At 42.0% G+C, this 16,171-nt stretch overlaps 1 protein-coding gene across 1 annotated transcript; it reads left to right on the top strand.

Moving 5' to 3' along the window:
* The first annotated feature begins 501 nt into the window (after positions 1 to 501).
* On the top strand, positions 502 to 16,153 carry slc5a2 (solute carrier family 5 member 2). The gene is made up of 15 exons (XM_003227694.4): positions 502 to 675; positions 4,088 to 4,159; positions 4,740 to 4,844; positions 5,373 to 5,432; positions 6,982 to 7,086; positions 7,822 to 7,927; positions 8,997 to 9,077; positions 9,276 to 9,505; positions 9,655 to 9,790; positions 10,368 to 10,475; positions 10,661 to 10,811; positions 12,026 to 12,194; positions 13,163 to 13,378; positions 14,640 to 14,802; positions 15,146 to 16,153. Exons 1-15 carry the CDS (start codon positions 565 to 567, stop codon positions 15,370 to 15,372), a joined length of 2,040 nt encoding a protein of 679 aa, XP_003227742.1. The 5' UTR covers positions 502 to 564; the 3' UTR covers positions 15,373 to 16,153.
* Positions 16,154 to 16,171: the final 18 nt, after the last annotated feature.

Below are 16,171 nucleotides of genomic sequence, written 5' to 3' on the forward strand. Positions count from 1 at the left end.
CAGTCATGTTATGTTGTAATTACTGTATTTACGAATTTAGCAGCAAAATATCACGATATATTGAAAACATTGACTACAAGAATTGCTTGGATAATCCAGAAGCTTGGATAAGTGAAGCTTGGATAAGTGAGACTCTGCTGTAGTTAACTTACGGCTAATTTCTTCCCCTAAGGTTAGCTTTAACAGGAAGACCTTATACTGGCACCATGAGAAGAACATGTGAGCATGTGTAGGCTAAAAACCAACGCTTCTCTGATCATAGAGTGATTGTAAGTGGTCTACCTGTTAATGCCTATTACACAACTACTCATAGGCAGTTGATGTCCGCTGAAAAGGAAGTGTCCACTTAAACTAGGATTAACAGAAATTGCTCCCTCTGACACCACCCTGTGCCCTCCTTTCCCCACCTAAACCTTCGTGTTACGTACACCACAAGTTAATCGTACACCCAACTGGTCCCGACTGAGTTTGTCATTAACCCACCGGTGCCTACGTGCCTCTGCTCTTGAGGAGCAGGACCACAGAACTCCTTGACTATAGAGAAGATTCGGACTTGGAGGAACCATGGAGCAGGATTCACCGATCCATGCGCCAACACAAGTGACCATCAGCAACCCTGCAGACATTTCGGTCATCTGCTGCTATTTCTTGGCGGTCATCGGAGTTGGGCTATGGGTATGTAAGCCATACATAAATACTTTCCAAAATATCTTTAATCTTCCCATCCCTAATATAGAGTCACATTGCCTTTTCTGAGTTGGGAACCAGCACAGTGGAGTGGTTTGAGTGTTGGATTAAGTGGTGCTGCTATATCAGGCATGGGCAAACTTTGGCCCTCCGGGTGTTTTGGACTTCAACTCCCACAATTCCTAACAGCCGGTAGGCTGTTAGGAATTGTGGGAGTTGAAGTCCAAAACACCCGGAGGGCCAAAGTTTGCCCAGGCCTGCGTTACACTGTAGAATAAATTCAATTTGATATTGCTTTAACTGTCATAGTTCAATTCTATGGAGTCGTGGGAGTTGTACTTTTACAAGGTCTTTAGCTTCTCTGCCAAAGAAGTCTGGTGACTCACCAAACCACAACTCCCATGATTCAATAGCATATAGTGCAGATGCACCCTAAGACTCTGGAGACAAATAACACTATGTAACAAAATTTGTAAAAAAAAAAAAATCTGTTCTTAGTTTGAAAGTGTCATTTCCTGTTTAATTGTGCGGTACTTACTTTGAAAGTAGTTATTATACTCCAGAAATGACATTTTTATGGCTGCCACAAACTAGGTTAAAATGGCCATCTGTCAGGGGTGCTTTAATAATAATAATAATAATAATAATAATAATAATAATAATAATAATAATAATAATAATAATTTATTTTTCTATCCCACCACCATCTCCCCGAAGGGACTTGGGGGGGTTAACATGGGGCGATGCCCAAAACAAAACAGAATAAAGCAATTACAACAAATATCAAAACAAAAACAGTAATAACATAAATAAAATAAAATAAACAATTTAAACATTTTAAAAATACAATAAAACACATGAATGCAATTTTCTACTTCTTGGTAGGGGGTTGGACTGGATGGCCCATGAGGTCTCTTCCAACTCTATTATTTTATGATTCTGTGGTTGAGACTATGAGATATTCATTGAAAAACTACAGAAAAATGTGCTGCAGGATGTCCGTCCCGGTATGATTTTTATGATAGAACCAATTAGGAAATGACATTTATAACCCAGGAACAAAAATCGTATCACATAGTGCAATCTAGCCATACAGATTTCTTCGGGTTCCAATGGCCTTTCTCCCAGGCATAACTGCTATCCCTTATGTCTTTCTATGTATTTCATATATCTTTACATCATGTGTCCCTTAGTAGGGTCATTTTTAGAAAGAAGACTCAAGAAGAATTATGAATACTATGAAGATTTAATTCTAGTATAATTTATCATGCATGATTTCAAATACTGTGGGAACTTTTGCTTCAGCTGAAACTGGATGTAAATTTTGAGGTTCCTATGGAAATGAGAGGGGGGAATTTCAATGCTTCTAGCTTTGTTTTCTCCAAAGCAGTTTTTTTATGTTAATTGGGTTTTTTATATCGGGATATGATGTTTTAACTGATTATGTATTATGGTTGGATGTATTTGTATGAATTTTATATGTTGTACGCCGTTTTGAATCCCACCCATGGGAGAAAAGCGGGATAGAAATAAATAAATAAATAAATAAAGTACTTTTCAGCACTAGGAAGTTTTACTATAGGTATTATTCAATTGTTTTATGCTGTCTCCATGCAAAAGCATGATTCTGAATGTTGCTTTCATGTTTATTTCCTTATACTGTATTCATTTAGAGTATATTTATTGGTTTTTTAAAAAATTAATTACTGTATTTCATATGTTTATCACCTGTTTTTAGTTTGTCTTGATTGGAAAACTACTCATATAAAATGCAGATTATTTGCTTTGAAGTGGATTACATGGCAATACAGACTCATGCAATCCAGTTCAAAGCACATAATGTGGATTATCTTCTTTGAGAATCTGGATTATATAGCAGTGTAGAAGGGGCCTACATTATATGAATCTACACTGTCATATAATCCAGTTCAAAGCAGTAAATCTGGATTGTATATGGCAGTTTAGAAGGGACCTCAGGGCCCTTCCACACAGTCATATAACCCAGAATATCAAGGCAGAAAATCTCACAATATCTGCTTTGAACTGGGTTATTTGAGTCCACACTGCCACATATTCCAGTTCAAAGCAGATAATGTGGGGTTTTATTCAGCTGTGTGGAAGTGGCCCCAGAGAATAATTGTGCAGAGGCAATCCAATAAGGCGTCAGAATCTAGAAATCAAGTATGGTCTCATGGAGTACCTAGAACGTTTGGCGGGGGATCTGATATGCCAAAATTTCCCTAATCTAGATGTGATTGTACGTTATCATTTAAATATATTAGTTTATACCCAAAAGTTAAGTTGATTCGATACTATTACATTTTAATCAGTTATAAAATGAGATATGAACACCACCAGTGCCATTGAGGAACCTAGAACACTTTCCTGTGTATCTTTTGCTCAATTTCCAGGGCCCCAACATCACAAGACTCGACCTGCATGATTTGTCTCCTGCTGGTTTCACAAATGCTTTATTGTCTCTTCTCTTTGATTCCCAGCTTGATCAGAAGAGTTAATTATTATCAAGTGTAACATAGTTCAGGAATGTACTAGCAGCTGTTAATGAGGTGTAAAATTTTACAGATTAGTGATTGTACAATATGTTCCCTGAAGGTGGGAGCATTTACAGAGGTAGCTGCATATGGACTGTGGTCCAACTAGAGAAGTAACTCATGACGTTATTCCCTGATTCCACAACATGGCCATGTCTTTCATAAAGCCTGTGCAACACCTCGACAGTTGGTTGGACTGTTTACTTTGATCATAGTCCCATGCAAACTGACATGACGAGCACATACTGGATGGATATCTATGCTAAAGGGCATACTAATCCTTTGGAGATCTGACAAAGAGACTGATGTACATTGGAACTAATGCATGATGAGGACACCAACGAGGGCCCCATCTACACTGCCATACAATATAGCTTGAAACTATATTATATGGTCAGTGTAGACCAGGCATGGGCAAACTTTGGCCCTCCAGGTGTTTTGGACTTCAACTCCCACAATTCCTAACAGCCGGTAGGCTGTTAGGAATTGTGGGAGTTGAAGTCCAAAACACCTGGAGGGCCAAAGTTTGCCCATGTCTGGTGTAGACTCATATAATATGAGTCTATATGCATTATATGATCAGTGTAGATGCATATAAGTCTACATTGACCATATAATGCTGTTTCAAACTGCATTATAGAACCTGATGCTCACTGAGACATTCTTGCCTTTTCTGTTAAACATCTTCGCAACTCATTAACAATGACATTGCTATGTAGGTAAGTATTTGTAAAATTAAGTTGCATAGACTGTGATAACGGATTCCTGCCATTGAAAATAAACAGATAAACATGACCAATCTACTCATTCTTAATGACATATTTTTTTTATATCATTCTGTCTCACAGTCCATGTGCCGTACCAACCGAGGTACCGTCGGGGGATATTTTTTGGCTGGTAGGAACATGATATGGTGGCCGGTAAGTAACATTAAAACGATGGGGACAAAGCAAGAAGAAAATAGATTCTTGCATTGTTAAAGGATTTCATGGCCAGAATCACTGGGTTGCTGTGAGTTTTTCAGACTGTATGGCCATATTTCCAGAATCATTCTCTCCTGATATTTGGCCCACAAATTCTTGTCTGTTTGAAGCAAGAGCCAGCTAACACCTCCCAACAAAGGATCCCCCTAGGCAGGAGGCAGCCAGGCTTGAAGCTGCAAGGCTATTCAATGCTAATCAAGGTGGCCAATTGTATCATTCACACTTGCCTCCAACAGACAAGGGTTCTTTCTCCTACCCTGGATATTATTCCATAGATATATAAACCCACTTGCTTAGTTTCCAACAGACCTCACAACCTCTGAAGATGCCTGCCATAGATGTGGGTGAAACATCAGAAGAGAATGCTTCTGGAACATGGCCACACAGCAATCTGGGTGAATTAATTATGGTAACAAAATTAATCCAGAGGTGACAAGTGCCAATTCTTTAGTGAGAACAGTGATTGATTTGATGGGTCCTGCCTTATTTTTTGTTTGTTTTGTTTTTGTCTCCATAGATCGGGGCATCTCTCTTTGCTAGCAACATCGGCAGCGGGCACTTTGTGGGTTTGGCAGGCACTGCAGCAGCTAATGGCTTGGCCGTGGCAGGATTTGAATGGAATGTAAGAGTTGCTCCACATCACTTTGGTGGGAACAGGCTGCGATAATTTGCAGGAAGAGGAACCAAAGACTTGATTCATTTAATGAGCAGAGTGCATGACGTGAAATATATCTCTGAAAGTTCCAGGCTTTGTTCCTATACAACAGGCATGGGCAAATGTTGTCCGTCCAGGTGTTTTGGACTTCAACTCCCACCATTCCTAACAGCCTCAGGCCCCTTCCTTTTCCCCCTCAGCCGCTTAAGCGGCTGAGGGGGAAAAGGAAAGGGCCTAAGGCTGTTAGGAATGGTGGGAGTTGAAGTCGAAAACACCTGGACGGACAACGTTTGCCCATGCTTGCTATACAAACCAATGAAACATTGCAGAGCTCTAAAGTGGGAAGAGGAAGAACACAATGGGAAAGGAAGGGAAACCTCAAGAAAGAATTTGGAAGCAAACCTGGAAATATGAAAAGTTGGTATCAAAAAGGGCCTTTTGTTGCTAACTTGACCCTTCCCAATCTCTACTGATCTCACACCGCTTTCCTCCTAGGCTCTCTTCATTGTTCTCCTCCTTGGATGGCTCTTCGTCCCAGTCTACCTCACAGCTGGGGTAAGGGAAGGGATTTTTCATCTTAACACATTTATTAACCGTGATGATTGTTTTTCGAATTCAGCCTTGGCAAACACAGTGCATCTATGTACAATACAGCTCTATATATGTTACTAGCTGTGCCCGGCCATGCGTTGCTGTGGCGAAGTATGGTGGTATGGGAAATAAAGTATTGAGGCATTGGTGGTAGGTAAGGTAAAGGGTAAAGGTTTTCCCGGGACATTAAGTCCATTATAAATGGGTTATATAGCTGTGTGGAAGGGCCTTGAGTCTACAATGCCATATAATCCAGTTAAAATCAGATAATCTGTATCTTATAGGCAGTGTGGAAGAGGCCTAAGTGAGGCCTAACTCTGCCTGTCCCCCGGACTGAGTGGGTTGCTAGGAGACCAAGTGGGTGGAGCTTAGCCTTCTAACTAGCAGCAATGGGATAAAAACAATTATTCCTCTCCCTCTAATTAGGACTTTATTTTTCTTTTCTTTTTGTTGTATGAACGTAGAGGCATAGATGAGGGGTTGTGCTGCCAAGTTTAGTGTTTCTGGGATGTGTAGTTTTGTTGTTTTGTCCTAGGCCGAAATTTCATTACCCTTTTATATATATAGATAGGACTGGATATTGTGTGGATACGCAGAACTGCAAATGTGAATCACATTGAACAAGCAATGTCCAATAGAAGCACACTGTAGAGTTGCGCTGGAGGATCTCAAGGATATACCTAGAGAGAATCTCTTTCTAGGCATCACTAGGTCCTCCATGGCAAAAGTTGGGTCGATTTCCAATTGTCAGGGGACCCAAAAAAGACCTAGGGAATCAAATAGGGGCCGGGCTGTGGCGCAGGCTGGTGAGCAGCCTGCTGCAATAAATCACTCTGACCATGAGGTCATGAGTTCGAGGCCAGCCCGTGGCAGGGTGAGCACCCATCAATTAAAAAATAAAAAATAGCCCCTGCTCGTTGCTGACCTAGCAACCCGAAAGATAGTTGCATCTATCAAGTAGGAAATAAGGTACCACTTATAAAGTGGGGAGGCAAATTTAACTAATTTACGACATTGGAATGAGGAAGTGTCATCATAGTGGATGATGAAGCAGCTGCTCCCCCCTGTGGCCAGAATCGAACATCCTCTCAGGAGAAGGTTAAATTGCCTCTGCATCTGTCTCTGTCTCGGTTCTATGTATATATGGGCATTGAATGTTTGCCCTATATGTATAGAATGTGATCCGCCCTGAGTCCCCTTCGGGATGAGAAGGGCGGAATATAAATACTGTAAATAAATAAATAAATAAATAAATACACTGTGTTTCACAGAAGAAATTGAATTTAAGAAAACAGTGGTATTAATAGTGAGGCAAAATGTAGCAAAAGCCATCAAAGATATAATTATTAGGGTTGTGCTTTCGAGGTAAACCTTGACCCATTTCGTGTCCTGGCTTTCATTGACTACTAAAAGGCAGACTGCGTTGGATAATCCAGAACGCTGGATAAGTGAATGTTGGATAAGTGAGACTCTACTGTAATATCTTTCCCTGTTACTTCCCCGATCCATGCAGGTCATCACAATGCCGCAATATCTGAAGAAGCGCTTTGGAGGTCAGCGCATTCGTCTCTACCTCTCCATCCTCTCTCTTTTCATGTATATCTTCACCAAAATTTCAGTAAGTAGCTTCTCCAGGCACCAAGAATTTGGGGATGGGATATATGAGAGGGGGCAAATTCTGGTATGGAATAAGTAAGGGTTAAGATTAGGCTTCTTGCACCTGAGGAGAAAGACAATGTCACCTGAATAGTATCCAAAATCTTCCAATTCACCTAGCCTCAGAGTTGTAGGGCATTACGACCCAAAGAAGAATGTTTCCTCCTTGAAATGAAAATTTCTTTTAAAGGCCAAATTTCTAGTTGAACTTTGAAATACAGTACATTATCTGCAGTTTCATTTATCCACGTCCAACAAAATGCGTCTTCTCTGCACATTTTCTAAGTCCTTCTTCTTGGACTGGAAATCCATCATTTTAATAGAGCTCACTATTATAAACAGCTTTGCATGTCCATGAAAAGTCTAGAAACGTATCCCTCATGGATACGGAGGTTATTCTGTACAGTTTAGGAAGAAAGGGCCAGGCAATGTTACCTAAGGAATGATAAGCACAGGAAATATAAGAATTCTAGATATTTAGGGTTATCCCTGTCTCAGAATGCCAGAAATTTGGGTACTTAAGGGGCAGAATTCTTATTGGAAGTCAATATTTTATTCCCTCCTTCCTCCCCAAAGTTATATTCCTGGCAATCCCACCTTTGGAAGGAGGACTCCTTCTTTGGTCTTTTCAGTAGTAGTATATCAATGCCTATTTGGAAATCATAGTTAATGTATTCTTCTCTCCATCTCGCCACAGGTGGACATGTTCTCTGGTGCCGTGTTCATCCAACAAGCTTTGGGCTGGAATATTTATGTGGCTGTCATTGCCCTCCTGATCATAACCACCATTTACACCGTGACAGGTAACTGGGAGTCTTAAATGGGAGGATTGCTTGAGTACCCAGCAGGAAGCCAGTCTTGCAGAAAGAGGGGATCAAATACAACAGGGAGTAAGGTTGCCTAATGTCTAGAAGAAGGCTGTTAGAGAGAAACAGTCTGACTTCTCCAGTTCTTTTAGTAGGTTAGATTAAATATCTATCAGCAAGTGTGGTGATTTATGGCAAGAAGGAAATAGGAAGAAGCACATCAACACCTGTTATCTACTCGAGATCAAATGTCTGGAGAGTTGCAAACCTACATTGCTGGTCAGTTTGTGATTCATGACTTGGCAAGCACAAGAGCAAGAGAGCTATGTAAAAAGAAAGAATTTCTGAACACTGCCAAACTTGCGCTGTTGAAGGTTTTCATGACCAGAATCACTGGGTTGCTGTGAGTTTTCCAGGCTGTACAGCCATGTTCCAGAAGCATTCTCTCCTGACATCAGGAGAAAATACTTCTGGATCATGGCCGTACAGCCCGGAAAACTCACAGCAACCGACTGCCAAACATGCATGTTACATCTGCAAAAAAGGTTGTTTGCTTATGTTCTTGTCCATCAATTATTTTCCAAAATACTCCATTCCATCTACCAGATTCCCAAAATTTCTAGACCCCCAACAGTCAGTATTCTGTAGGCACTGCACATGATCGGTCTCAATTGGGTTGTTTTTGTCAAAGCGCGCAGTTTGGATAAACACACATGCAGCAGAAGATCAACGAAGAATCACTGGCACCAATGAAGAGGCTGAAGCCTGTTTGGCTATCTACAAAAAATTTACTAACAAACGGATAACTCTCAAGACGATATGTACAGACAGAGTGCAGAGAGGCAGAGAGCAGAGAGAAAAAAGATAACACAAGGAGCTATTTATAACCACCTCTGCTGTCTGATGCAATACACAGTTAACTCTTTACACACTCACATAGTGGACAGCAGACAGTGCATGATGCAATCTCCAGCTCACATTGCAACACTATAACTCAATTACATTTAAACAACTCTATATACAATCATTCCCACTTCAACAGTTTTGCCTCCTGTCTCTCTTCCAGGTGGGTTGGCAGCGCTCATGTACACAGACACAGTCCAGACATTTGTCATGGTCAGTGGAGCTTTCGTTCTCATGGGATTTGGTGAGTACAGCATCACCGGAAGAAGCCACATTTGTGGATTTGACTTTTGCAGAATATTCATTAATTTGATAACAATATATGATTCCATGTTCAGCTTCCAAAGTGATGCTGAAGGGCCTAGAAATTCCTAGAGGCAAAAAGATTGGCAGAAACTTAGGATAAACCTATGAGCAGGAATCCCTACTTCTTCCTCTGTAGCCTTTAATGAAGTGGGAGGGTATCAAGGAGTGTTCGACAAATACATGGAGGCCCTTCCCAGGCAGAGGTTATCTCCAGCTCCCGACCTGTACAACATCTCAGCCTCCTGCTATCAGCCCCGGGAGGACTCTTTCCACATGATCAGAGATGCTGTGACTAGCGACATGCCTTGGCCGGCTGTGATCCTTGGCCTTACCATCAACTCTATCTGGTACTGGTGCAGCGATCAGGTATGAATAGCAGAGGTGGGTCTCTGGCAGAATTGCTTCTCATCTGCTAATGCCAGGGCACTTTTTCACTCTGGATGCCGTGAAATATTAGTAAAGCTCTTGAAACAGAGAAGACACGTGACAAGTTGTTTTATTCCTACTCAACACAGGTCATAGTGCAGAGGTGCCTGGCTGGCAAGAACCTGACCCATGTCAAAGCCGGATGCATCCTTTGTGGCTACCTCAAGCTGCTGCCCATGTTTCTCATGATTATGCCTGGCATGATCAGCCGGATTTTGTATCCAGGTAAACACTGGGGAACATTGTTTGAGATGGGTTTTGAAATGTGTTTGTTTGTTTGTTTGTTTGTAGTATTTATATTCTCCCCTTCTCTCCCCGAAGGGGACTCAGGGCGGATCACAATGCACATATACATAGCAAACATTCAATGGCATTAGATATATGATATAGACAGAGGCAATTTGACATTTTCCAGCTTTTGGTTTCATGAGGCTATGCTAGATTCCAGCCACAGGGGGGAGTTGCTGCTTAACCGTCCACTTGTGACACCGAATCCTTGATGGAGTACTTCCTCATTCGTCCGCACACTGCTGGAAGTTTTTATGGTGTGGTAAATTAGTTAAACTAGCCTACCCGCATAAAGCGGTACCTAAATTTTCTACTGCCTTTCGAGCTGCATAGGTCAACAGTGAGCTAGGCTATTTCATCATCAGGAGCTCAATCCAACCCCGGCTGGCTTCAAACCGATTTATTGCAGCTGGCTACTAACCAGCTGCACCACAGCCCGCCACAGAGATGAACAGTAACAGCAACCTATCGGTCCAAATATTCAGCCTCCTCTCATCTCCCTTTGCTTTTTCAGATGATGTGGCCTGTGTCATCCCAGAGGAATGCATGAGGATATGTGGCACAGAGGTTGGGTGTTCCAATATCGCCTACCCCAAACTGGTGGTAGCCCTCATGCCGAATGGTAAGGGCAGAAGGTCCATTTGTGTTTGGCCCCACATCACTCCTTTTGAACACTGGGTGGAGTGGACTCAACAGGTCCTCAGAAGCCACCCCTTCAATCCTAAGCCTTTCTATGGGGCCTGAAGAGTACTGAGCTCTAGGAACTAATGCTATGCATTCTCCTTTCTCCTGCTCTTACTTCACTAGGACTCCGGGGCCTCATGCTGGCCGTGATGCTGGCCGCATTGATGAGTTCCCTGGCTTCCATCTTCAACAGCAGCGGCACCCTCTTCACCATGGACATCTACAACCGCCTGAGGCCGCAAGCCCATGACAAGGAGCTATTGATAGTGGGCAGGTGAGAAAGACTGTAGTGATGTGACTTCTCCACTTCCATTTAGTAGAAGTTGAGTATCCTTCATCTAAAAGGCTTTGGACCAAAAGTGTATGGGATCTTTTCAGATTTTGGGATACCTGTATTTGCATATATTTACATCATGAGATATGGCACCCAAGTCTAAGCACAAAATTTATTTATGTTTCATGTGCACCTTATATAAACTGAAGGTAATTTTATACACAATATTTTCAATAATTTTGTGCATGAAGCAAAATTTGTGCACACTGAACCATCAGAAAGCAACAGTGTCACTATTTCAGCCACCGTAGAGACAATTTTGGATTTTTGAATGTTTGGGATTTTGAAATTCCAAATAAGAGATGCCCAGTTTGTAGTGCCTTCCTAAGATGAAGACCAATGGGAATATGAAGCTCTCCAGATATTGCTGCTTTCCATTATCAGCAAGCATCATGGCCTATAACCAGAGATGTAGTGGGTTCAGTACAAGGGCCATACTGTCCCTAATCCTGCTCTAAAGAGGTTCTAAGGTCTTTTATATGGGGCTTTCTATTAACATTTGTTGCAACCGTCTTATTTGATCATCCCTTGGATATTTTTTTTCCAGTGTTCCAGCCAGTTTCTTTTCTTCATCCACAGCCATGTACAAATCACAGGTCCTGAGAGTGTATCTGCACTTAAACCACCTTAAGCAAACATTGATTTTCTGCTAACAATCTTTCCATTTATTTGTTTAATTTATATTCTGCCTTTCTTCTTCTGTATGATCCAAGGTGACTTTTGGGAACCATAGTTAGAGCAACGAAGGATCTCTCATGAATTATATCCAGGGTTGTTAGGGAAAGTTAACCTCAAAATTGGCATAACACATGAGTTTGTAATCTAGGAAACTACAGCAATGGAGCAATGAATAGACTGTTTTTTTTGTCCAAATGGAGATGCTATCCAAGGTACTGAAGCCAGTTCTTTGAATAGCTCCTTTTAAATTCAGGGTAAAACTGATGTCTGAATAATTGTCCCACTGAAATTGAACCCTTTGCCTCCACTGATCTTTTCAGATGCCAGAAAGAAGGGCATATCTCCTAACTTCAGACAGAATCCTTTCCATGCTCCCATTAAGTTGCTCTCTCTAGACTTCTTCGGCTGTTTCTGGCTACCATCCTTTGTCCACCATGAGATGATGCCGCCTTAACTTTTTGTATGGTTCCCCCCAGGGTGTGGATCTTGGTCCTTGTGGGAATCAGTATCGCATGGATCCCAATAGTGCAGGCTGCCCAAGGTGGGCAGCTTTTTGACTACATCCAGTCCGTCAGTAGCTACTTGGCCCCACCGATTGCTGCCATCTTTCTCCTTGGAGTCTTTATCAAAAGGGTCAACGAGCAGGTGAGTAAGCTCAGAAATAAGCCTCCCAACACGAATACATGCTGGATAGAAGAGGCGTTAGCTGTAGGAAGCAAACCCAAATGCTAAGAGTAGAGAAGACTTTCGATCTGGGTATGACCTAGACACCTGGAATCAATTGGTCTGAAGGTTGATATTTGTTGATAGAGATGTTAAAGCAAAGAGTATGATGCTGGGGTCCTAATAGTTCCAATTAAAGTAAACCCATTAAATAAATTATCCTATAGTGCAGGCATGGGCAAATTTCACCCCCTCCAGGTGTTTTGGACTCCAACTCCCACAATGCCTAACAACTGGTATTCTGTTAAGAATTGTGGGAGTTGAAGTCCAAAACACCTGGAGGGCCCAAGTTTGCCCATACCTGCTATAGTGAGTCAATGCATAAGTAAATCTAAATGAGGGTGCATCTAGACTATAGAATTAATGCAGTTTGACACAACTGCATCTGCCATGGTCCAGTGCTATGGAATCATGGGAGTTACAGTTTTACAAGGTCTTTAGAATGCTTGCCAAAGAGTTCCTTGACAAATTACAATTCCCAGAATTCCATAGCAATGAGCTATGGAACTTAAAGTGCGGTCAAACCACATTAATTGTACAGTGTAGGAGCACTCTGAGCCAATGGTTCTCTTCTACTCAAAACAAAAGAATTAGGCCAATATGCCATAGATTTAAGAAAATTATTACTTTTCAGGGTCCTTTGTGGGCTGTAAATGTTAGAGCTGTGGTACTAAGAGATGGGGAAAATTACTTTCTTGGTGGGTCTGCAGCTCCCCAAATGTCTGTGCTGGTTGAGGTTTCTCAAAACTCTAATCCAATGAAGTAATGTTCCCAACCTATGTGCATTGGAGATTGAAAAGAGGAGACAAATGGCACCTTACAAGAACCATTCCTTCTTCTCTTCTGTTGCTTCTCCTCCAACTTCACCCTGTATTGCTCCTCTCCTTCAGGGTGCCTTCTGGGGGCTGGTGGCAGGACTGGCCATTGGCATGGCTCGGATGATCCCGGAATTCATTTACGGAACAGGGAGCTGCCTGTTTCCCAGTTCTTGTCCCCGTCTGATCTGTGGCGTCCACTACCTCTATTTCTCCGTCATCCTCTTTTCTGCTACGGCTGTTATCACAATGGTGGTCTCTCTCTGCACCCCGCCGATCCATGACAAACATGTAAGTATGGCAGGTGAACAATTCCGGCCAAAAATCTGAACTGGGCATTCTGGAGCAAATGCCTACTTTACCATCTTCCTGGGATTCCTCTGTCAGCAGTACCATCCCAAGGAAGACATACTTATTATTTATTAGTCCCTTGCCTTTGCAAAACTGCTCAGTGGGTGCATCTTTATTTGCACAAGTGAAGCCTCTGATCCTTGAATTTATAAAGCTGGAGCAGTGGTGTCAATCACAGGGACATTTTACATGATTCCATGGAAACAACCTGGCATTTGCAGTTTCAAGAAGGCTGTTAATTTAGGGAGAACCTGCATGGAGGAAAGGTATTGAGGAGGAGATATTGTTTTAAGAGTGGACAAAAATAAAGGTTTTGAAATACACATAGAATCATAGAGTTGGAAGAGACCTCATGGGCCATCCAGTCCAACCCCATTCTGCCAAGAAGCAGGAAAATCGCATTCAAAGCACTCTTGATAGATGGCCATCCAGCTTCTGCTTAAAAGCCTTCAAAGAAGAAGCCTTCACCACAGTCCACAGCAGAGAGTTCCACTGCTGAACAGCTCTCACAGTGAGGAAGTTCTTCCTAATGTTCAGGTGGAATCTCCTTTCCTGAAGTTTGAAGCCATTGTTCTATTCTGTCCTAGTCTCCACGGCTGCTGAAACAAGCTTGCTCCTTCCTCCCTATGACTTCCCCTCACATATTTATACATGGCCCTCATCACGTCTCCTCTCAGCCTTCTCTTCTGCAGGCTAAACAATTGAACACATTATTCGAGGTGGGGTCTAACCAAAGCTGAATAGAGAGTGGTATTAACGCCCCAGGCATAAAGCATGTTTATATAGGGAGTGGGACAGGGGGTAATAGGATCCAGAAATATCCTAATCATGACTTTTGCTCTAAATTTTCAAAAGACTGAGTGAAGCAATACAGGTCTTGCAGGTCTTTACAGTGGTCAGTAGTGTTGATGTGTAAAAGCAAACGTCCTTACCAAAATCCAGTTTCCCTCTGAGAAGATTCCTTTTGTTATATGTACAGAAAAAGGCTGGTATATTAATATATTTAGTATTCCATGAAGCCACAGCCTTTGTTCATAACTTTGTGAATGTATTATAGTCTGTGAATGTCATTCTATTCATCCCTTTCTCTTTCTAGTCTTCCTTTGTTATCTCCTTGTTCCATTTTCTGTGTCAATTCATCCACTTCAGTCCTCTATTCCTTCCATTCAGACATCTTAAAAAAACTTCTTTGTCTTACCAGTTGCATCGCCTAGTGTTCAGCCTCAGGTACAGTAAGGAGGAACGGATCGATCTGGACACCGAGGAAGAGGAGGAAGCTAAACTAAAGGAGGCTGCACGCCAGCAACAGATAGAGATGGCCCAAGCAAAGAATGGAAAGCTGGAGAGCATACTGGAAGTGGAAGGTGAGACAATATGGGAGTGTTGGAGACAGGGAAGCAGGCATTCTTTATTCTCGGAAAAGGTACTTTTTGGACTACAGTTCCCATGACTCCCCTTTGAGCATGGTCAGCTGAAGACCAAAAGAGAACTTCTGCAAGCTTTATGGTTCTATTCATAGCCGTATAATTTTCCCCATCAGCATGGTTGGCTGAAGAACAAAAAGTAACTTCTCCAAGCTTTGTTCCAACCATTCCTGGTGTGGCCCCAACTCATCCACTCCACTTATGGGAGCTCCATTCTCCTGGGATGGTCCATTCGCAGCCCTATAACCAGCTTCATAGTCTTCTATCTGGCCTTTCCTCATAGATGAGAAGACAGTGCTTCCTATTCGCAAGCTGCGTCAATGTCTCAACTGGTTCTGTGGGACGGGAACAAGCCAACAAGACCAGGTGGAGCCGACCCCGGAGGAGAAAGCGGAAGAGTTGCGGCGCCTGACGGACATCTCAGAGCATCCGGTCTGGAGGCGTGTGGTGAACATCAACGCTTTGGTCATGATGGCTCTTGCAAGCTTCTTGTGGGGCTACTATGCCTGAGTACCACCCGTTGTGGTATCTCATCATAAACTATGATCCCTTCCCAACAATTCTTCTGGCATATTGCAGACTTCAGCCTTCAGGGGACTGTGGAGGTCCCAACATAAACTGTGACTTCCCATGATTTACAGATAGAGCATTGGATAGAGATGATCAAGGTTCAAGTCTCCACTCTGGCACAAAACTCACTGGGTTATCCTGTCTCCCTTCTAAATCTGGCCTACCTCACAGGGTTATTGTTACCATAAAATGAAAAGGAAGAGTCCCATGTACTTGACCTTTTCAGAAGAGATGCAGAAAAATAAAGGCAACTAATACAAGCAATAATAAAATTATAACTGGAATCAAAGTGCACTGGATTAGCTGATGTCCACAACATGAAATAATCTAAGGAGAAACTTTTACTTATGACACCTAGGCCAAAGTGTGTCATTATTCATTCTAAGGGTGTAAGTGCTCTATTTTAATGCTTTTTAAAGTTCCCATATGTCACCACCTAATCATCTGATCCAAAGCTGTTATGCCATTCTTTTTTATATGAATTCCCGGATTTCCATTCCTGAATCACATGACAATAAAAATGCTGTCATTTGTTCAGTACTTTACAGAATGCTTCAATGCAGTTCCTTGAATAATACAGTGATATAAAAATGCATGTATCAGGGGGAAATGCCAATTTTATAAAAGAGCATTATATTAAAAGCACCATATCTGTAATCTATGGCAAAAAAATATAGGATATAAAGACAGTAACAAACATAGCAGGAAAATGTGCACAGAATTTTTCATGTGGGCTTTG

Source organism: Anolis carolinensis, chromosome 6, assembly GCF_035594765.1.
Source record: "Anolis carolinensis isolate JA03-04 chromosome 6, rAnoCar3.1.pri, whole genome shotgun sequence".
NCBI lineage: Eukaryota > Metazoa > Chordata > Lepidosauria > Squamata > Dactyloidae > Anolis > Anolis carolinensis.